The sequence below is a fragment of the Rhipicephalus sanguineus genome, chromosome 8, assembly GCF_013339695.2.
Source record: "Rhipicephalus sanguineus isolate Rsan-2018 chromosome 8, BIME_Rsan_1.4, whole genome shotgun sequence".
Lineage (NCBI taxonomy): Eukaryota > Metazoa > Arthropoda > Arachnida > Ixodida > Ixodidae > Rhipicephalus > Rhipicephalus sanguineus.
In genome coordinates, this window is record NC_051183.1 from 15398097 (window position 1) to 15420886 (window position 22790).

The following is a 22790-nucleotide window of genomic DNA, read 5'->3' on the forward strand; positions in this document are numbered from 1 at the left end:
GCGTACCTTACGGGCGCTTCTCTCGCGAGATCTCGACCGGTCGAGACAAGCAAAATGGCTGCGTCCGACAGCAGCACAAGCGGCACGGCGGTCATGGCAGCGAATAAATCCCGCGTCCATTTCTGAATTGCCCTCTATTTGGAGCTCCTTGCCTACGTGAGTAGCTTGAATCCGTTCGCGGACCCAGTGCAGTGGACAGTGATCGCTGCAAAGATGCAGGAGATATTCGATGTCGTCGAGACTGCAGTCGCCCTTCAATAGCCACCGCTCTCGGTTTGTGAGCATCAAATCGTCTATCTCTTTCCATGAAAGAGTGGCCAAAAGGCGCTCATTCTAAAGGATGCTGGAAGGCATTTTTCCGGCCTCGCTGCTGCTCGCCTCGTAGAAGTCGTACCAACCGTCATCGTTCACCACAGATCACCTCAACAAAATTTGCGCCATCGTAAAATCTTGCCTTGTCTCGTGCCTTGACTTGTGTCAACTATTATCGGCTATTGTAGTTTATTTCTTAGCCACTAGATGGCGCAGAAAAACACGCCGAGACGAAGGTGCTGGCGCCTAGACGCACTCCACGTTTCGGTTGTTGCGTACGGAAAACTAAAAATGTAGGAGACAGCCTCACCTCTAACGTACGCAGCGCGCAGGGCGTTGCGTACGTAGAGGTTTGCGCGCGCTAAACTAAAACTCTCTAATAAAGGCTGCAGAGGAGATTTCCCACAACATTTTGGTGCCGAAGACTCGAGAAGCCACGGCCTTCATCCCACGAGCTGTCGCTTCCGATCTGGGACGTCTTCCTGCAACCAGACCGTCATGGAGCGTGCCAAGAACAAGCGGGCGTCGCGTCGATCCCAGAGTACAAGGATTGTGAATGAAGTAAATCAGCTTGTACAGTCAGGCCAGTTCGAGCTTTCGACGCTTCACGTCCTCCACAGCCGGTTAAAGGCGGTCCAGACGGAGTTAGCTGCGCTGAACGCCGAGTTGGAAACCTTCCTGACATACGAGCAGGTGGCAGAAGACTACGATTCCGTCATGGAATATGAAGACGCTGCTACCAGCGCTTTGGCCCTGCTCGAACACCACATGAACAGGCTCAAGGTCTCCTCACCGGCTTCGACGGCGCATCCGCCTGCAACCACTACTGGGGAGGACCCACCAGCGACCTCTGAGAGGGAACCGACGCGACCTCGACGTGAGTTTGGTGCACGATTGCCCAAGTTAGAACTTTTGCGCTTTGACGGCAGTTTTACTCGATGGCAGCCGTTTTGGGACATGTTCCGGCACTCCGTGCACGATAACCCGAGCTTGTCCAACACGGATCGGTTCCACTATCTTGTGTCGTTACTCGACGGAGCCGCTGCTCAAGCCGTCGCCGGAATTCAGGTCACAGATTCATCTTACCGCGACGCACTTGAAATATTAAAACAAAGATTTGGGAACGCGAAGCTAATCGAGCACAAGCACCTGGAGAGGCTCCGCACACTAAAACCCGTCAGGTCGTCGAGCGACGTATCAGCCTTGCGGAAGCTGTACGACGAAGTACAAGCGAACCAGAGAGGACTCGCGAACCTTGGAGTTAGCGCTATGTCATACGCAGCCATGCTGAGCGAGGTAATGCTGAAAGCTATCCCTGCTGACATTGTAGTTGACTACTATAAAAGGGAGAGCCTGGAGTCGGACACAGTTTCGACTGCCGCCAACAGTCCAGAGTCTTCGGAACAAGAGATGGAGCGTTTGCTGAAGTTTCTTCGAATAGAAGTGGAATGCCGAGAGAGAAGCGCACAAATCACGGCTCCACAGTTGATGGAGACTCGTACCCACGATAGCCAGAGCTCCCGGAAGATAGCGCCACCTCCATTGGCCGCGGTGCTTTATAACAAGACAAACATTCATTTCACCCCTTGCGTCTTCTGCCTCGCAACTCAACACAGTACCGAAGAATGCGCTAGCCACCTAAGCATAGCAGAGAAACGTAGTTTGCTCTCCGCGCAAGGTCGTTGCTTCAAATGTACAGTGAAAGGACATCTAGTGCGAGATTGCCGCCGCAGAGTGCAGTGCAAATTATGTAAACGTCGACATGTATCGACAATGTGGAGCTCAAGAGCTACTGAAGGTACTGGTAGAGAAACCGAAAGTACTTCGGATGCTGCTATGCATGTAGCTATGAACAATACGACTCCTAGACTCGCCACCGACGTTCTTATTCAGACTTGTCGCGCTTGGCTGATGACACCGACGCATTGCTGCTACGTACGTTGTGTTCTGGACAACGGCAGTCAAAGAACGTTTCTGAGAGAGGATGTTTGCAGGAAGCTCAAGCTCACTCCGATTCGGGAAATGGATTTGGTTATCAGCTCGTTTGGACGACAGCGATCCCAACTTACTCGACGCGCGAAGGTTGTCACCGTTACGCTTCGGAGCCAACACGACAACACTTCAGTACAGATAGAAGCCGTCGTCGTTCCTTTCATCTGCGACGACATAATTGAAGCTCCGAAAACGAACAAACTGCGCGCAGTCATCGTCGCAGAAGGCAAACCATTGGCGGATGCAGTTGTCTTCCCAAGCGTCACCTGCGAACCTGGAGTAAGTCTTCTAATTGGATCCGACCAGTTGTGGAAGATCATGCCCAATAGCAGCGAAGTCCGGTGGGACTCGGATAACAGAGCGTTAATGGCCATTAAAACAAGCATGGGGTGGACTCTCCAAGGACCATCGTCCGTCGAGGGACAAGGCGAACAATATACCAGCAGCCATATCTCCGTGCTACGAACAGACGTGCACCAGACGGAGGACCTCTCTTACCCCTTACCACGGATTTGGGAGCTGGATGTTATTGGAATTGTTGAAGAGTCATTTCCGAAACAAGAAGACGTCGTCCTAGAAAGGTTTACCGAAACAATCGATTTCCGAAATGGTCGCGAAAAAGTACCCTGGAAATCAGCAGAGTATAGCTTGCTTGATAATTACATAGTCGCCATTTCGCAAAAGAAGGAAGCAGTTGAACGTTACGACAGAACAATGAGGCAACACAAGAAAGACAGACATGCCGAGGAGATCGCCGAAGATAAAACGTCCGAAGAAGTAATCCGCGAGGCATCAAAGACAACAAGAATCAAAGTTAGGTTTGACGCCTCTTTGTACGGAACAGGAGAGTTCTCTTGTAATCACCAACTTGAAGAGGGAATTGCGGAAAGAGACGTTCTTTGTGCCAAACCTTCCCTCGCCATGCCAACGACTTTGAACGACGTGAGAGGCAGCGCTTTGCTACAGCCAGACAAGCACAGAATACACCTCATAGGAAACGTCATGCATCGGCGCATTCTTCATGGTGGCGCTACACTCGCTGAGCTCCGTGGAAAGTGCGGGCTTCTTAGAGGACGCCAGTGTGTTAAGAAAGTTGTCAGTGAATGTGCAAGCGATTCCGACTGGATGCTACATCGACATCAAAACCACATCTTGCAAAAGACAGAGTGCCCCGATCACAGCCGTTTTAAGACAGGGGCGTCGACTTTGCTGGGCCTGTGTTTGTGAGAAGGGATTTAATGTGAAAGCCTACATTGTTGTTTTTCCATGTGTGGTTGTTAGAGCCGTTCACTTAGATCTATGCTGGTGGCGTAACGGCTAACGCATTTCTGACATTTCTGTTTTATTCAAAGAAAGCTCTGACGTTCAAGGCAGTTAGTCGTGAACTATACCAGATTATACGAGGCTTACTAATTCGTGAGTTCTGCGCGATGACAGAAATAACGTTGAATGTTCTAGCTGAACGTTATTCGTCGCGGGGAGGGTTTTGGAAAAGGACGATACGGACGATTGAAAACTACCCCAGGAGAACTTTAGGGAAACGTTAGGGAAATTGTCGGGGCGGAGGATGTTGGAAATTGTGCGCGGCGCGGACAGAAAGACGAAGAAGAGGAGTAGGGGGTCTGAGGCTGAAGTGCTTGAACTGTTCTTACGTACGCCATGTTAGGACGGTATCGCGCAGTGCGCTAATAAAGGCTGCAAAGGAGATTTCCCGCAACATGCTGATTACCAACTGGTTTGCAGGCGATCATTTACTGCACCTCTTGGTGAATGCAGTTATCGTCAAGCAGTGTTGGGTCCTCAATAGCTCATTGCCTGTGGTAGTAAGGTTTCATTCTGACGACATGCACAATTTCTGTGTGACGGCGCCGTCGTGATGAGATTTCATATCCCTCCGGAACAACTTCGTAATCCGGCGAACCAAGGTGGCGGAGCGCTCTGTATGGACCAAAATAGCGGCGAAGCAGCTTTTAGAATAGGCCACGAGCCCGTACGGGAATCCACACCCACACTTTCTCTCCCGGTGCGTACTGGACGTCTCTTCGTCACAGATTGTATCCATGCGTGTCGGCTTTGTGTTGTTGGTGAATGCGATATCGCGCCACCTGTCTTGCTTCTTCTGCTCTTTGTATGTAGTCGCTCACGTCGTATTTGTTCTCTGTCGCCTCATCAACTGGTAGCATAGCATCTAAAGGTGTGGTGACTGTCCGGCCAAAAACAAGCTGAAACGGCGTCATTCGGCTTGCCTCTTGCATTGCGGTATCATAGGCGTTGCATTGCGGTATCATTAGCAAATGTTGCATACGGTAATATTTTATCCCATGTACGGTGCTCTATGTCCACGCATATCGACAACATATCGGCCAACGTTCTGTTCAATCGTTCTGTCAGTCCATTTTCATGTGGATGACATGTTGTCGTTTTGCTATGACCGTTGTGCGTCAGTTTCATAATGGACTTTATCAGGTCAGTCGTAAATGCGGTTCCTCGGTCCGTGATTAGCCCTGAAGGAGCGCCATGCCGCAGCACGATGTTGGTGCCCAAGAATTCACCCAATTTAACGGCTGTTCCTGTAACAAGAGACGCTGTCTCGGCATATCGAGTCTGATAGTCGCTCGCAACCACGACTCAATGCTCACCGACGATGACGTAGGAAATGGGCCAAGTAAGTCCATTTCCACTTGTGCGAATGGGGCCCCTGGTGTTTCTACTGGCTGAAGGAGACCTGTAGGTTGCAGCGATGGGGCGGACGCCTTCCGCACTGATGACAAGGCCGAGAGAAAGGAGCTCACGAAAGCCGAAATGGGATTTCTGCTGTTTTATCGTCTAATCTCCAGACGTGATAGTTGTGAGCACAGCCTGCTGCCTTTCCTTATGTTAGTCGAAGGTAGCAGAGAATACTATGACGTCGTCAAGATAAACCAGACAAGTCTCCCATTTCAGACCGGACAGCACTGTGTCCATCATACGCTGGAAGGTGGCGGCTGCTGAAGAAAGTCCAAAGGGAAGAACCTTAAACTCGTGTAAACCGACCGCTGTCACAAACACCGTCCTTTCGTGATCTCTTTCGTCAACTTCGATCTGCCAATATCCGCTTTTAAAGTCGAGCGAGGAAACATACTTCGCATCTCGTAGCATATCCAGGGTGTCATCGATCCCTGGAAGAGGATTAACAATCCGTTTAGTGACGGCGTTCAGTTTCCGGTAATCAATGCAGAAATGCAAGCTCTGATCATATTTCTTGAAAACGACAACAGGTGAGGCCAGGGACTCTCTGACGGTTGAATGACTGTCGAAATTGAGCATTTCTTACACCTGACTTCCTATATCCTCTCTTTATTTTCGTGACACACGCTAGGGATGCTGGTACATAGACCTTACCGACTCATTGACAATGATGCGATGTTTGGCGTCGGGTGTACGTTGAACTTTGAATGACATCGAGAAACATGCGGCGAATTCCCATTCCCATGCTCGATTTTTTTCCTGCTGATGGGGAAGTAGACCTGGTTCGATATCGATAGCTGCAAGGACAGAATCCACATCTTGTAAGTCAGAGGTTGTGGGTTCGGAAGTGTTCAGCTCCGTAGCGTGGACTAAATCATTTACACTGGCGATGACGGTTCCCTTTGCAATGTGTTGTATCACATTTCCAAAGTTAGTAAGGAAACGTTGGCACGTCCACTACGCAGCTGAAGAAGGCCTTGTGTCATGCAGATATCTCTTTCAAACATCAGGTTGTGTTGCCGCAAGCAAATTCTTCGAATTCACTGAACGCTCTGCTGGTAACTGCGACAGATATGCTCGATGTCGGCGGTATCATGACGTCGCCATCCGCAATAGAGAGGCCATCAACGTCTTCTTCAGTCGTGAATGTTGCAGTAGCGTGCCTCGTTGAGAATGAGACGCAAGATTCTCGCAATTTGATTACAGCGCCATTTGCTTGCAAGAAGTCGATGCCGATAATCACGTCTCTTGAGCATTCGGGCAGCGCAATAAAGCTGGCGGCGTACGTGAGACCCCGTAACCGATTCTTGCGGTGCATATTCCCGTCGGTTCGATGAGGTGCCTCCTGCTGTGCGAACTTGTGGTCCCTTCCAAGGCGTCACCACTTTATTCAGTATTTTATGAATCTCGTTACTTATTACTGAATAACCTGTGCTTGCATCCGCCAGTGCAATGACTTCGTAGCCATCAATAAACACGCGTAAATCTCAAGCAACATCGCTGCCCCAGCACCAGTTTCCGAGTCTGTCATCGTCGTTCAGGGTCAGCGAAAGAGGTGGTTCTGCGTCAGCGTCGACAGAGCCCTTGCCTCCACACGTTGCTGACTCTAGTTTTCCCGTCGCGGTTATGGCGAACGGCGTCTTGGAAAGTTTGCTAAAAGGCGGGGGCTCGGCGACCAGTACCGCCCCGTCGTCGTTGCTCGAGGTTGATGTTTCTGAAAGCCACCTGAATTTTGACGACTCAAGAGGTATTCCTCGATTTCGGAGGGGCGCTCACTATTTAGTGGTTCAGGTGCGTTTATAGCGAAATCGCAAAGTTCTGCCTGGCGACACTGGCACATGCGGAAGATGTGGCCAGCCTCACCATAGAGGTAACGAAGGGGTATCCTATCAGGCGTACGCCAGACATCGCTCTTCCTGAGTCTCCTCTCGGGTGGTGGCTGCAGTGTGCTTGGGGACGCCGGTGCTGTATAGGGGTAGTGGCTGCGACGTCCGCACGCCCAGGACCTCCTGGCAGTAACACATCGGCATAAGACACCCTCGGTCGCTGCTCTAGAGGCGCTTCATGCAGCGCGTTTAGCTGAGGTTCCCGTGTCACCTGTCTAAACTCCTCGCGGATCAGGTCGGCCAATGAAGAAAGCATTGGAGCGTACTGGTCATGCCGCTGCTTCTGTAGCTATTTTCGTACCACAGAGCGTACTGGCTCCCGCCGTACTTCCATGCTGTTTCCGAAGACTGGTGGCAATGTGTCCAGAGTAGTGATGCCCCTGTCTCCTGTATATGCTTGCTCGCTGTTGTAGCAATATTCTCATTCTACTCTCCTCTGAACAAAACTCAGCGACGGCGCACGACGGCCTCTGGACCAGAACGGCAGAGTTCCTGGTTTACGCCTCGCATCACATGACACAGCTTCTTGTCTTCGCTCATATTTGGATCCGCGAGGCGGAATAGGCGAGGCATGTCTTCCACATACATGGCTACACATTCGTTGCAGCGCTGGCTTTTTGTTTGAAGGACAGCTTCGGCTCTCTCTCTGCGGTCTGTTTTTAGGAAAGCTGCGAGCAGCTCCCGCCTAAAGTCATCCCATGACAGGAAGACAGCTTCGTCGTTTTTGTACCACGTTCGAGCGCTATCCTCAAACGTGAAGTAAACGCTTCCAAGCTTGCAATCGGCCTCATATCCATTAACCTTTGCTACACGTTCAAAGTTTTTAAGCCAGTCCTCAGCGTCCTCGGAGCTGTCGCCTTGGAAATGGTTTGCTCCATTGGCTGATTTACTGCAATGTTTGGGGGCGTGAGCTGAGCCGTCATGTCGGTAGCGCCTCCGCTCACAGCCGCTAAGGGTCTTAGAGAATCAGACAAACGTAGAAACTCAGGAGCCTCACCACGTAGGCGTCGACTGCAGCGCTGATGAATAGGAGTCAGCTCGTTGTGTTCAAGTCGCTGTGGTTTCGGACTGCGTTCGGTCACTTGAGAAGGGCTGGTCATCCTACGCAGCACCACCACCAGATTTGCAACGCACAGTACAAGAGCACAATTTAATGAACTATAGTGAGTTGGACGAACTTGTGCCCGAGTTGGAAACTGGAGATAACTAAAACGAATGTCCCGGAGCAGCTCTGGAGAACAGTCCTCGTTCAGCTATAAAGACCTACACTTCCTCTCTTCCTTTGGTTGCGTCCCGCGTTAGTCGCGCACAGCTATTATGGCCTGGGTCAAGCACGCACGCGCTCTCCGCCGCACATTTATTTTGTTTTGCCACGAACAATTGGGAGGGCGTACAAAGTGACCCGGGCGCGTAGCTTGAAAATACATTGTGTTGAATATCACCATGATCATAAATGTTCACATGGCCGCTTGCTAACGGCTCTGATTCAGCAATTTTATCATCATCGTTCAATATCGCCATCGTCAACGCGTAACCCTCATGTACAACGCTTTCATCACCACCTTCATTATAACCATTTCAAGTCCATTAGATTGCCCGCAGCTTTAATTCATCGAGTTTGTCATCATCTTCATTGTCGTTCATGGTTACGTTCAGACTGAATGCTCTCATTATCACCAGTATCACGTAGAATAGGCTGATGTCCTGCTCTTGCACATTCGACTGGTTCAGATGTTTAAGACTGAATCGCGAGGCAAAAATGGGGCAGCGAGCGACTGAGTAGAAGCAGTCGCTTTGCCACCAAAGCGTCCATTTACGACCGTTCGCGACACACTTGGTCGCAAACTCATATATGCCCGGGATACAGCACCAGTGGTCACCAACCCAATCAATGGCGTCAGTATTTACCTGCTCATCTTCTTGTATTCGTCTGTATGTGCAAAACCTGAGGTCATTAGCCACCACGCTCGTGGCCATGGGAGCGAATTCGAACGTCCTTGTTTGAGTGAAAGCTCTACTAAGGTATATATTTTAATGTGATTTATCCCGTGACAATGACATTCATGCGCCACAGCGCAAACGCAACGCAAGGCCCGTCCGACCTGCATTGGCAAAAAAAAGGACGCAAAACTTGAGGTGCGAGCCAGAAATACAGGAGCCAATTTCTAGGGGTGTGCGAATATTGGAGTTTCGAATTCGAATCGAATAATACCTAATCGAATATTTCGATTCGATTTTCGATTAGCTAGTATTCAATGTTTCTGATAATTCAACAGGACGAATATTTAAAACGCGAGAAAGGCGAATGTTGCAAGTTGGTTAGGGTGAGGTGGCAAAAGTAACAGTAACGTCGTTAAAATGGCTATTTCGTTAAACGTTTCAGCGATATCGTGGTTCGAAAGCGAGCCATGTTTATTAATATTATGTCATTTCCGCACGCCATGGCTTTAGCAGACATGGCCCGGGAACGGTCAGGGAGACCGCCGAACTGCGAGTGTGAAAAAATGACGAGCACACTGACCTCTGACCTCACAGTCAAGAGTTGCGAAAATACTTGAATTAGCCCCTGATCCCAAGAAGAGCTGACGCTTTAAAAAATTGAAAAGAGCGTAAAACGGCACCTTATCCAGGCATCGCCAAAGTTGCTTTGTGTTACCTTCCTATCCCTGCTTCTGTGGTGCCCAGTGAGCGCATGTTTTCAAGTGCAGGAATCACCGTTACATCACGGCGAGAGAGCCTGAAGCCAGGCCATTTGGAACAGCTTGTTTCTACATGACAGTTTGTAGCCTTTCTGTAACTGTCACTCATCATGTCATGTGCTCGAAAACATTCACAGATCGCATTTCTTTGTTGTTTCTTTCAATTTTGAATAACATCTTATGTACGCGATATTGGATTCGATATTCGATACTTTTGGTAACTCTTCGGCACTATGCGATTCGACTTCGATTCGAGATGAAATTTCACTATTCGCATACCCCTACCAATTTCCTTAGTCGACAAAAAAAACATTCAAAACAAGACTGATCACGAACCTGTGCCAGCTCACACGCTACAGCTGCAGCTGCGCCTATCGGGAGCTTTGTCGTCTCTGAGTCTCTGTTGCCCCAAGTCACGACACGTCATCCGTTGCCGAGAGGCGTTGCTGCCGCGCTCGTTCGGAGCCTCATCGCTGCGTTGCCACATGAGTAGCCGAAGGTTTAACGGCTCCTTCCTCGACCTGAGTCACTCAGTCTCGCCATGGATGACGCGTCGGCTGCGCAGTCTGTGCGTGCGCTTCAGCGCAAGCGAGAATTTTTATGAACGGTAAAAGCGCACTGGAGACGATCACACAACGAAGGAACACACACGCACTCACATAGCGCTACCTTCAACAGTCAGTTTATTCTGTGATCCCGACTCTACTAATATAGCAAAGCATGAGCACATCTGCATGCGGCGCTGTAGTAACGACATATTACTAGGCAGCATAACGGACACCAGGAAAACAAACTTATTTGATCATTCCCTTGATCTAATTTGACGATTCCCTTGGTCAGAACATTTGATCAAGGGAATCGCATGAGGGTGTGACCTTACGTGCATACTGTTTCCCATAGTTTGAAGAGGATTCCTCAGCGAGCCTAGGAACGTGGGCTTTTTCCAGCACCAAAGAAGTTGGAAAAGCCGTGCAAGATTAAAACACGAAATGGAAACAAACATTGCGGGCGCAAAACGAATCACAAGAAAACGTTTGTTGATTGTGCTGACTGTATGGTGCATTGTCTCCCATTACCTTGTGGTCATTGCTAGGTCGTACAAACCGGTCGCTGCCTTAATGACCGTCTGCGTGAACACCATTGCATGTGTTAAAAACGTGGCAGGTGGTTTCCTCGCAATGCTTTGTAAGAAGTGCAGTTGCCGTTGCCTTTGTTCTACACGTGCATAATTCTAGTAAGAAATAGGAATAAGCTTGCATGCGAGATCATAGAAGCGGGGAAGGTTGAAAAGATGGGTGTCAAAGTCCAATAGTAGCCGTCTGTCGCGCTGACTGAAAAAACAATTCATTTTGTTAGTGCCCGTGATGCTACCTAGCAATGTTCTGTCACTTCTGAGCACCAGATGTTTTCCTGTATAAGTAGTATTGGGATCACAAAATACACCGTTGAAAGTAGCGCCACATGTGTATTTTTGTGTTCCTTCATTGAGGGATCGTCTCCAGTGCACTTTTCCTGTTCATAAAAATGGACTACCTGAGTGCCCAGATTAGCACCTTGGCAAGCGACAAGCTGTTTCCAATTATCCGCTAGATATAGCTGGAAGGCTGGCTGCGAACTCTCAAGCAAATTAAAAGCCTGCTGAAACAGCGGAGCAAAAAGAGGCCGGTTGAGCACGTTGTAGAGAAGCTAAGAGGGAGAGAATGAATGAAAAAAAAAAGAAAACTCGGTAGTCTATCCCATCGCTGAAGGAGATGAACAGAGAGGAGATGAACAGCGACGTTGATTGGCATACGACACAAAGGCAGCAAAGAATTTTGAATGGAGATACGAAATAAGGGTGAGCGAATTATGAAGCTTCGTATATTCGATTCGAATTGTTCTGCATTCGACTCGCAAAGCAGCTTTAATTCTCGAAATATTCGCACGGCACAAAGCTTAATAAATTAATCAGCACAAAGGAAACATACCGGTGTGAACTTTCGCAATATTTCGTGCAGAAATAGACAATTTATTTTCAGTAGCCGCATTGCTCTTCCCCATTCCATTTTGATTTTACGAAAGTTGCGCCAGTATTCACGTGCAACGGCCTGAGCATGGCATTTTTTATGAGGCCTGGCGTATTAATAGAATGTAGAAGTTATGCTGAAGAAATCTACGAAAGCAAATGAGGAAGCCGTTGCAAAAAGGAAACCGAGGTGCCTCAAAATAAGGCAAGCCGGAAGTTTTATGTGTACAGTAAAATGCCGAGCAAGCGCCCCCTACGCTGAAGGATAATCCGACCAGATTTGATTGGGGGCGCTTGCTCGGTCCTGGACTGAAATTCAAGATGGTGGCGGGAGAGACACCCTAAATGAAAAATGTAAATCCATGTTTCTAATGAAAAGCTTTTTTTTATTTACTGTTTTTATTCCCCCTCGTCACTGTCAAACTCGTCCAACGACTCCTCGGAGTCGGACGCAAAAGTTGAGTCCGCGTACTCGGCCCACAGATACCTGCGGTTTTCTTATTGTACATCGCCGACACCGGAGGGCCTGGCGCGCAGCGCACCATCCTCCGAATCATCTAGTGCATTAGGTAGGACCCACCCGGTGAACGATGACTGATATACGACCTGCCACATGACAGCGGAATTTCATAAACAACATGTGATACGCATTCAGTGTACTCATTCTTGTGGTTCTATTTACACAAGCGCTGCTCTTGAATAAAGAAATGGCCGCTGGGGAGGAGGGGAAGGGGTGGGGGGGAAGGGGCTTGCGGGTCTTTGGCGCATACTTCCAATCTCCCGATAACGGGAGGGGGCGCTGGCTCAGGCGGGAGCGCTTGCTCGGAATTTTACGGTAATCCTAAGGTGAACACCTGCAATGAACACCATGCCGATCCGTTGTCATTCCTCTTCCTAATCCAGAAAGGATGGTTTGGGAACTGACTTGAACTATGGCAAGTTCATTTCAACAGCACTAATGTGTTTGGGGCGCGGCTGGTTTCATTATCTGAAGGAAATGTGACATGCACAAAGTGTCAGTGCGTACCGAGCATTACAAGCAGCATCTTCGTTACAATGAATAACAGCGTATGAGGTAAAGTAAAGCAATAGTGTTGTAGAAATTATGATTTTCCGGTACACTATTTGCTGCATGGCAAATGACTTCTAGCATTAGGAAGTCCTCCTCTCTCTGCTTCCTTGCATCAAACAATGACATCTTGGCGGTGAGGCTCTCGATGAGCCCCACTTGGACGGTTTCGAGCTCTTGATGAGACCGATGGAGAATGCGGCGCCCTTTAGCCGTACCCCATCACGCAGCGGGAAGGTGGTGCCACTTCGTAACGGAAGACTTTGTTGTTGTTCCTCGCACGGTTACACACTTCACTGGAACGCACGGGCTCCAACTGACGCAGATCACCTGACATGATGAGGTCGAACCTACCGACTGGCTGATCGCGTTTGTACCAGTGTGTCGGAACGGAACGAAAACGACAAAGGAAGAAAACAATATTTTTGACCGGAACGAAAACGTAACGGAAACTTTATATATTACGTTGTTCCGAAGTGAAAGCTAAATTTTTAAATGCTTTTTCCGTTCACGAGAAAACTTGGGAATCCGGAACTCAGGTCATGTAACGTGAGCAATTATGCATATCTCAGAGTACAGTAATAGCGCGTACCTCAGGCAGGACTTCCGACTCAAATACATGTTAAAATTGTGCGAAAATCGAATACAGTGGCAAACAGAGTTGTTTATATTGACGCAAGTGGACTATTGCGCGCCTGTCACGCAGGCCACCGTGCAGAGGGCATTGCCGGCGCTGAAGTTTCTTCCAGCTACAGCTGTTATGAGATCGCAACAGCCGATTTTGGCGCCATACTTGTCCGTCGCCGCCGGTGCCTGTAAGCAATATCGCGTGAAATAAAAAAATGAAATAAGAAAGAAATTTCTTGGATCGGATGGGATTCTTACCCGCGCCCTCTGCGTGTCGGTCGAGTATTTCACCACAATTCCACGCTGGCGCTTGTAACTCCTTCGCAAATAACACTCTATACTGGCGTCATGCCGGGCGAGGAATCGTGTTTTCATATGTAACATAGCGTGGCACGAGAGTAAACTAACAACCTGGCGTCACCCAATGCGATTTGCGTAACGAGTCGCTCATTTAGTGCTTCCAACACATTACAGAGGGCTCAGCCATAATTCCTCGTCGTCATTAGCCACATCACACAGTGCCCATAATGCCTTAAAGATGTGTAGCCACTATTCTCCGAAGAATGAGGAAAAAAGTCATAGTGGGCGCTTCCCTAGTTCAAAAAAATTACATGGCGTAGTGGGTACTTCGCAAGTGTACTTGTGTATCATTTGCCCCGAAAAAGTCTACAACGGGGTCTAGAAAGGCCGCTCTTCCAGGTTTCGCCGTGATTGTGCTGCTCCGCGCAGGCAAGGTGACTTTTTTATCAGAACAGCGGTCTCGCACATCAGACAGTACACTCCATGACGTGCTGCTTCTTAGATTGTGCTCACTCCCTTGTCACAAAGCACTGAGCCCGCTAAAAGAAATGGTAATTGACTTTTGCGAAAATAGATATAGTGACTTTGAACGGTATACTGGTTTGTGCTAGTTGGTAGAAATTCGTGGTACAGTTATTTCCGCTCCTCTGAAGAACGTGGGAAGGGCGTGTTTTACCCCTGTCCCACTTTCTTAAGAGGATGGCAAGTAGATATATCACAAATTTAATGTTTTTATAATTAACATAACTTCAACTGTTTGCATAAAAAAAACGTTACGAACAATTACGGCACATTTTTTTTCGTTCCGAAACGGAAACGAAAAGGAACTCTTTGCGGTGGAACGAACGTAAAACCGAAATAAAAAAACATATCGTTCCTTCACCCTGGTTTGCACGGCTTTTAACTGAGCCAGCAGTCGATTCGGACAGAATGTCGGATGAAAGCATGCCTACTTCATCGATGATGACACATCTTACGTTTCTAAAAGCAGTGAGGAACCTACTGACGTTACTATCGCTGACGCCTCTGACATGACGCCTGTTCTGTTTCATGGCAGCACGCTTGAAAGGAAGCGCCAAATCCATTTTTTTTGCTGTTTCAAGCCGCGTTGCTATAATAGCAATGTTTTGCGTCTGACGTCTCCACAACTAATTCCAAAATTTTCGCATCAGTGACAGGTCAACACACCATCACAGCTGTTAGGAAAGATTCAGCTGTGCCGCACCAGCGGACTGCTCGTGATAGCGGTGGCGCGGCGGTACAAGGGTGGTTATGCCCGCGCCGCGGCGGCCAATAACCAGGGTTGCCAGATGCTGCCGAGTTAGCAAGCAAATAATCCGCTCAAAAGAAGTCCAAAAGAAGCCGAAGTTGAATAAATTTTCTCAAACTTGAAAATATTCTTTAATTATAACAAGAATTCGCTCGATTACGAAGAGAATGTAAAAAATAACGTTATTCATTTGTTACAGCGGATATATGCGCAAGTGTGAGAGAAACCACATATTTACTTTTTAACATAGTTCCAGGGTAGTCCACTCTCCTTAATGCACGTTCGCCACTGCGTGAATAATGTTTGCTTCATACTGCAGCGTATGCTGGGTTACAACATTCAGCTACACAAAGTCATATGCAAAAGCTATATTTGTGAACGTGAGGAGCAGCAAGTTGCTGCTCCTCACGTTCACAAATAGAGCTTTTGTTTTGCAAATGTAGTTATTGAATAAATATATTTGCAGAAAGAAAATTAAGGCAGTTTCGAACTAGTGTTGCCAAGCCAGAAGGAAGTGCGGAGCTGGGCAGCCTTCTTTGTTTCTCTTCGGTTCTCTCTTTCTTTCCTCCTGCCTTTCTTTCGTTCTTTTTCTCTTTTCCAGTTCATTTCTGTATTTTTTTTCTCTCTTTATTTCTATTTACTTCAATTTTTCTGCCTCTTTTTTCTCTTTCTTTCTCTCTCTACTTCTTGCTGCGTTTGCCTGCGTTACGCAAAGCGATGACCGCATACTACAGCCTGGACCCCTAATGTGATCAGCACTTAAAATGCGAATAAGCCCAAAAACGCGACAAATGAGTGGAAAATCCTACAAGCAACTCGGGAAAAAAAGAAGCCCAAATCCGCTTATTATAAGCGAAACTGGCAACTCTGCCGCCAACACAAGCGCAGTTGTGAAGTTGGCTTTCCCTCAAAGGATGATATTGCACACGGGAGCGCGCTTATTGAAAGGGGGCGCGAGCGGCGACCGTCTATGAAACGAGCAACCCTGTCGTTCAAGGGGAACGCACAGACTAACTCTAGCGCGTACCACGTAAATGTTGAAGGCGTAGGTCGGCCAAAATTAAACGTGGAGCTCGCTCTGATTCACTGAAGAAATATATTTTGCGCTTAGGCTTCGCTCGGGCTCAGACTCACCAAAATGTTCCTCAACTGGGCTCACTAGGACTCCGACTCACGGCCCAATATGATTCGGTGTGAGAGTGAGTGAGCCGACTTTTTAGTGCGTTAGCGTGTAATGAGCATTTTTGATAATGATGGTATTGCTATTCAACGCCAATCTCTCACATATTCGATGCTATAAGTGCAGCCTTTTGATCTCGTACCTTGAAATGCGATTTATCAGTCCTTTCAATGACGTTAATTTTCATGAAAATGTTGAGGGAGTTTGCAGACGGATGTCAAAGCATCCCTGCCCCTCTGCAACACACGTCTCTGATCAGCGAATATTAAAGAGGCATATAAACACTAGTGCGTTGAAATATGCGTGAGTAGGCGTGAGTATAAACGTGAGCAGACATAAGGCTGATAGGAATGCTCAAATGGGCATACTGGACCGTGATTCGGCAATAAAGGTGGAGCACGCTCACACTCACTCAAATATACTCTGCGCTTAGGACAAAATATATTTGATGCACAAACCGTCCACTGTGGAGTTCTGCGGTGACACCAAGAATAGTGCATGGAGTAAGACATTTGTTTTACCTCAGTCTAAACCTCAATATTCAACCGGAGACGGACGTCAATCCAGCACCAAATACGAACGACGACCACCTAACCGAAACGTGGGAGGCCGAGCTCGCCCTCGAGGACGTGGAAGACCATCGTCAACTTGTCATCAGGGCCAAGAGGGCAGTTGAAGCCAGAGGGTGCCTCAACTAGGGAGCCCTCCCACCTTAAGGTGATACCGAGCATCGCTCGGAACTCTGTTTCGCAATAAACGTTTATTTTTTTTCTCTCTCTCTCAGTGTTGTACAAGAAATGCACTTGGTGCACTGCTATTGTGCCGAGACTCTTACCTGTGGAAATCTCACACTGATGGAGGGCCAGTAGGTGGTCCTTGAAGCATGCGGGCGACGTCCTGATCGTGCAGCCGTCCAAGGGGCACTGATGCTTCCTTGAGAAGAAAAAAAAGACCCGTCTGAGACGATGACTGTGCAATAAGTTCTAATGTCCAAGGGAAAGAACGACACAGGAAAGCGCTTCTTACGGCTCCAGGTCATTCGCATATTGCAGAATATCATTCGGAAACCATTAGAGAGCTTGTTGCACGCTTGTCATCTACGCTTGCTCAATGAAGCGATAGTTGTGTGAAGTCCCCACAGTCCAATCAGGAAGAGACCCAGAGGGTGGGCATTCTCGGCTTCATCACGCGATGCTAACCGAGCAGAATGATTAGTAGCGTACAGTGGGCGAGGCCTCTTAAATACTCTAAAGTGCGCACCTCGTGTTACAAGACGCACATAAAACGAGCCGTCAATGCGGTGCGAGCAAAAAGTAATTCGGGTGCATACAAACAGCTTCAAACAAGATCAACTTTCAGCCCGTGTACTTGCAAAATGCTCAGAACATTTAGAATTATACACGGCCACTCGCCGTGGAAACTTCGGCCGAGTGGCCGGGCGGCGTGGTTATTTGTTGGCGGCTTCGTGTCATGTCGATTTGCCGCCACCAAGTATTTTGCTTGAAATTGTCGCGCGTAGCAACGACCTTATTGCATCATCATCATCGCTCACCATGATCGTTTCTACCTCGCCGCTCGCGCGGCTCATGCCAAGAGCTTGACGTATGGTATGATGAACTTTATTCGGGTCCTGAAGAACAACCCTAAGTTGACGTAGGGGGGCTCCCACGTTGGGACAGTAAGGTTTAACCTTACCGCCATATCGTGCGGGCGAGAATAAACGTGTTACGATCGGCCCCGCTTCGTCTTTCATTTCAAGTGATGTGGCGCCGACGACGGCACGGTCACGATCGGCCACCATCAGTCTACCTCATTCGCTACAACCCCTTTCGTTGTTTATGGTTCTTTCCGAAACAAACATTGCGCTTCCGTCGCAACAGCGCTCGCACAAAACTGCAACGACGACCAGATCTAAGATGAAAATAAATAGCCTCGATTTTAGTTCCGTGTCCACATTTGTCTACATGCTGCACACTTTGTTTCGTCAACGCCGAGTGATTACAGGGTCAGCTGTTTACTACAAGTATGAACCACCTAAAGTGCTTGCGCACTTTGCTCTCTCGTCCTGCGCGAGCTCACCACTCTTTTATAATTTGCGCAAACTCTGGTGTAACCCAAGCTACGCCCTAGCGCAGAGGTGCGCAAACATTTTCGGTACCAAGGCGTTGGACGGGGCTAGTTGGTACAATTTCAAAATCGATAAAAAGTCAGCGGTAAAAACAGGACACAGTGAGTGTCCCGTTGTTTCCTCGCACTGTGTCCTGTGTTTACCACTGTTTTTGTTTGTTTTTTTATCCATTTTAACATTTTCGGGACCACGACCTCTCGAAGCTTCCGAGTGCCATAGGGCTACCCCGGCCGTAGTCTTCCTGCTTTAATCCTAGGATCTATCCGAAGAGCCGCAACCACCTGACATTTTTGTCCCTCAACATCTCGGGGGAAGGGAGTCGACTCCCAGTTAGCGCACCTCTAATTGAACAGCTGCGCTTCCGCCAGTACTAAAATCATGCCTGCAGGAACAGCGCGAACGCTAAGTTCCCGCGCAAGCCTTTGGTTTTACTGACTGACGCCGAGATCTATTCTCTAGATTGTTAGCTTTAGTCATTTCATGGTCACGTGTTTTTGCCGTATTTTTGTCGGTCACATGTTCGTCTATTGACGTACTTTATTGATCACCAGGAGTTAGCTATTACACGCCGTGCGCCTGTTCATTCGTGTTAATCTGAAGGCTCGTTTTCGAAGCGCAATGCAGTGCTGTCGGTGTTCGCATCGCTAAAACAGTTTACTTTCTGTAATATTGGCGCACATCGATGCACTTCCACCTTGCAAACATGCGAATATGTTTGCCTACAACATCTTTGTTTTCTTGTCATTCTTGGGCGATATAGCCATGCATGGTGCATAAAAAGACCTGTTGACGTGCAAATAAACTCAGTTGTAAGTCGGCGCTCCTCTGTGCCTCCGCTCTTCGTCGAAACCGAGCTGCTTTCGTCCGAAGCAGTAAGAGGAATTCGCCGTCACTATGGGTTGATTTTTAACTTGTTCTGTCGCGACCAGCGCACTGAAAAGTGGCATGAGGAGGGGGAGTGGATGACAAAGAGGGAACAACCTATGTAAACATGCTCATCCATTTCAGAGTTTCCTTAGATTTTTTTGCTATGAACGCGCCGGTACACGCCGGTGTGATGAACAGCGTACTATCGGCATGTGGTGAACTAGTCATCCTGCGAAGTGATTATCACAGTTTAGTGCTTCCCCATTTGATTTACGCGGGTACTTTCGATATTCATCAAGCACGAGAAGAGTTACAGGAATGCGTCGGCACTCTGGGTTGGTCTTTACCTTGTTCTGTCGCGACGAGCGCACTGAAAGGTGCCATGAGGACGACGAGACTGCTATCGGCATGTGGGCGTAGTGGCCACGCTATCTACTATGCGCATGAAGCGCTTGCGTACGAGCAAGACCGGCAGACGTACAGTGGCTATAAGCCGATCGGCCAAGCTCTACTAGTACGTGGCACGTGCGGGCTCTGCCCTGCGTCCACTTGACCTGATGATAGTAGTCCAATGGAGACAATGCATTCTGATGCGAATTCATGAGCAGAACACTCAGAAATAGTAGAGAGAACCTCTTGCTCGCTAAGTGCCCAGTTTGTCAAAGCATACGATGACGAGCATACTCGCGGTTTGAAAAAGAAACATATTTTATAGACGATAGTCTTTCTTGGGGAACTTAAACGTAGAAATTTGGTCTGTTTTTCTGTTCGTTGGCCCGTCACCAGGGTTGCCAGGTCGAAAAAACAAAAAATAGCCAATAAATCGGAAAAAACTAGCCAGAAAGTAGCCAACTTGAGCCAAGGGCAATAAAAGTAGCCAAAAGTAGCCACACGTGTGTGAGAATGACTGCGACTTTGTTATTCAAATGACTAAATTCAGTAGCGTTTTGGTGGAAACGTACAGAAGTACACCAGAAACCCTTCAAAATCATAATTTCTGAGAATAAAGCATAAATTGTTGACTTTAGCAATCATTTCGTGCCGGATGATGAAGTTTCTTACGCTGTTGCAGAAATGACGTCCTCTTCGCGCGCCTTGCGTGGCTTTTCTTGAAAGGGCTACAAGTACCACCGACAATAAAAATTAGTGCTGCATAAGTGTGCATAAAGTCAGTTCCTGTGATTGAAGCATAAATTGTACTCACTTCGGCAATCGTTTCTCGCGTGATGACGAAGTTCGAGTAATTAATATTCTCAAGTCGCTGTCCGCCCCTGATTCTTGGAAACGACACAAGCAGTTCGTCAGATATCCGATTTCTAATGTCGACAAGTGCATAGCACCTTGAATGCGGAGCGCTTTCGGTTGTCCTGTTCACTTTCAATTAGTTTAATGTCACGTTCAGCAATAGGTGGTCTGCGAAATGAGACGCCATGCAACAGTTTTTTTCCCAAGTTCCAGCCACTTATGCATAAGACTTTTCTTTTGTATAATGCGAGCGCCAAATTCAATTTCGGGAGCTTGTAACACGCCTTGATAACCATGTTTTGACACCGCATACTCGAACGCCAGCGGCTGAGACGTCACAAGCTATTGATAATTTGGTTCAAATTGAGGCAACAAGAAACTAGCCAAAAAGTAGCCAAGTAGCCAACACACTTTTTCTGCCGCCACCGGCCTAAAAAAGTAGCCAAATTGGCGCAAAGTAGCCAAACCTGGCAACCCTGCCCGTCACTCGTTTCAGCCACCCGGCCAAAGTTGAACCACTTGCCCATAGGCCAGCCATCTTGAACGGCTGACTATGTTCATACTTGTGTACATTGTTGTTCAAAAAGCAAACATTACGCACATCTGAGGCGCTACATCGCTAGGTAAGTATTAGGTGGTGTGTTCCTTTAATGGAAAATACATAGATACGTAATTCTAGAGACCCTAGTTTCTTAAGCTGCGCTGAAACTTGCCTTCCTCCGTGCCCTCTGCACGAGCTCATTGTTGTGTTTCGGTTTCGGTTCAGTATTGCACTGTACGAATGTCATGGGGCGCCGTTCTGGCATTCCTGTTTATACCAGGCGACGTGTAAATAAAAATTACACCATCTCCCGCTAAAGGGGACCATGAGGCGATGCGAAGCCGGCGCACTTGCACGATCGCGTTCCGTTGGCGTTCGTTGGGCATGCTACCGACCTCGGTTCGTGGAACGCGAAGAGGGACGCTACGCGCATTAAATCTTCCATCTAGCCTGGCCGTTAATTCTCACAGGGTGAGCGGGAAACGCGGTAGACGGGCGGGCGAAAGGGGGGCAGCGTAGGAGAGAAGAGAGAAGGGGAGGGCACGCGCATGCGCTCGAACTCATCGCGGCGTTGCGCAGGAGAGAATTCCGGCATGTCTAGCCCGCGTTTCAGAGGAAGAGTGGAAAGGGGGAGGGGAGAGGGAAAGGGGAGAGGGGAATGAGAGAGGGGGAGGTGAGAGGGGAAGTGGAGCAGGCATGTAGTACGCCGTGTGCCAACCGACTTGAAAGTAGGAAAACCCAAAACAACAAGCAGCCGATCGTTGAATGCCACAGAAAATACAACGATGGCTATTTTATCGGTGTTTTCGGACAAGTAAACATAAATGTATTTTTATTGAACAAGAACCAAAGAATAGAAATATTACTGCCGATGCTCTCACGATCGTAAAATCAGCCAATGACCGTATCCGTTTCTACAAATATGAAGTCCGTCCCTTCGACAACATAGAGTGCGTAGATGAGAGCGACCAATTTTGTGCTACTGTTAAAACGAAATTGCCAGTTACCTGCTGCGCGCAGTGCAATCACATTTGGCTCACATGTTCACGGGTGCCTTGACTACGGATCGGCGGAGTTTGCCATGCTTAAAACATGAGTCATAACGACACAGGTGGAAAACGTTGATGGGGGTGCGCAACCTGATGGAGAGCCACGCATGCGCTATAGTCTCGAGGGTTGAGTCTTTAGTGTGAAGGGCTGCATGATGTCGCCTTTCCAACATATACATGATAAAGACCTTGCAAGGGAAGCTATGGACCCAGACGGACGCTTGCATATACAAAGTAGGTGTTAAAGCAACCGAAAGCTAATTGATTCGCGTCAGTACAAATAGCCATCGTAGCAACGAAACATTCCCAAAAGAACAAAATAAAGAAGTTCTCCGACCTTCATATACACCGAAGATGTAGTGCAAATGATGCAAGTACAGTTTGAAGGAAGCGCACATAGAGAACTTCTCCCGAGGTATGGCGCAAAAACTGTCCACATTCTGCCCGTCCGTGCACATCTCAAAGTGAAGCGCTGCTCTAACTTTGGGGTACAGACAGCCACGTAATGAAAGTGCACATGATAGACTCATTTATAGTGAGGTATTCCTGTCATTCGCATACCTGTAAAAACAGGTCTCCTTGTGCTCCTCCAACTCGGAGCTGAGGACGATGGACAACATCCCTCGTTTGGACAGCTCAGCCTACCTCCTCCACCTCCATGCTGCAGAGAAATGACCGAGATGAGATTATTACATTGTAAGAGGTAGCGAAATGTGGAGCAACGGTGGCGAGGTTGGTCGGTTCGTCGGTTTAAAGAGACACTATAGAGAAAAACGATTTTTAGTATTAGTAAACTGCTCTTCACGATACCAAAAACACCGCGTCTGCTGCGAGAAGACGCTTAGTAAGCGAGAAATCGCGCAGAGAAAATGTGGGTGGCGACGCCACCTTGA

General features: G+C 48.1%; 1 protein-coding gene across 1 annotated transcript in view; it reads left to right on the forward strand.

The window, feature by feature from the left end:
* Nucleotides 1–810: 810 nt before the first annotated feature.
* The window catches only part of LOC119402558 (uncharacterized), a 40526-nt gene continuing 18546 nt past the window's right edge, over nucleotides 811–22790 (forward strand). The window contains exon 1 of the mRNA XM_037669707.1: nucleotides 811–1863. Within this exon, the coding sequence (XP_037525635.1) occupies nucleotides 811–1863 (1053 nt within the window). The remainder of the gene's footprint in view (nucleotides 1864–22790) is intronic.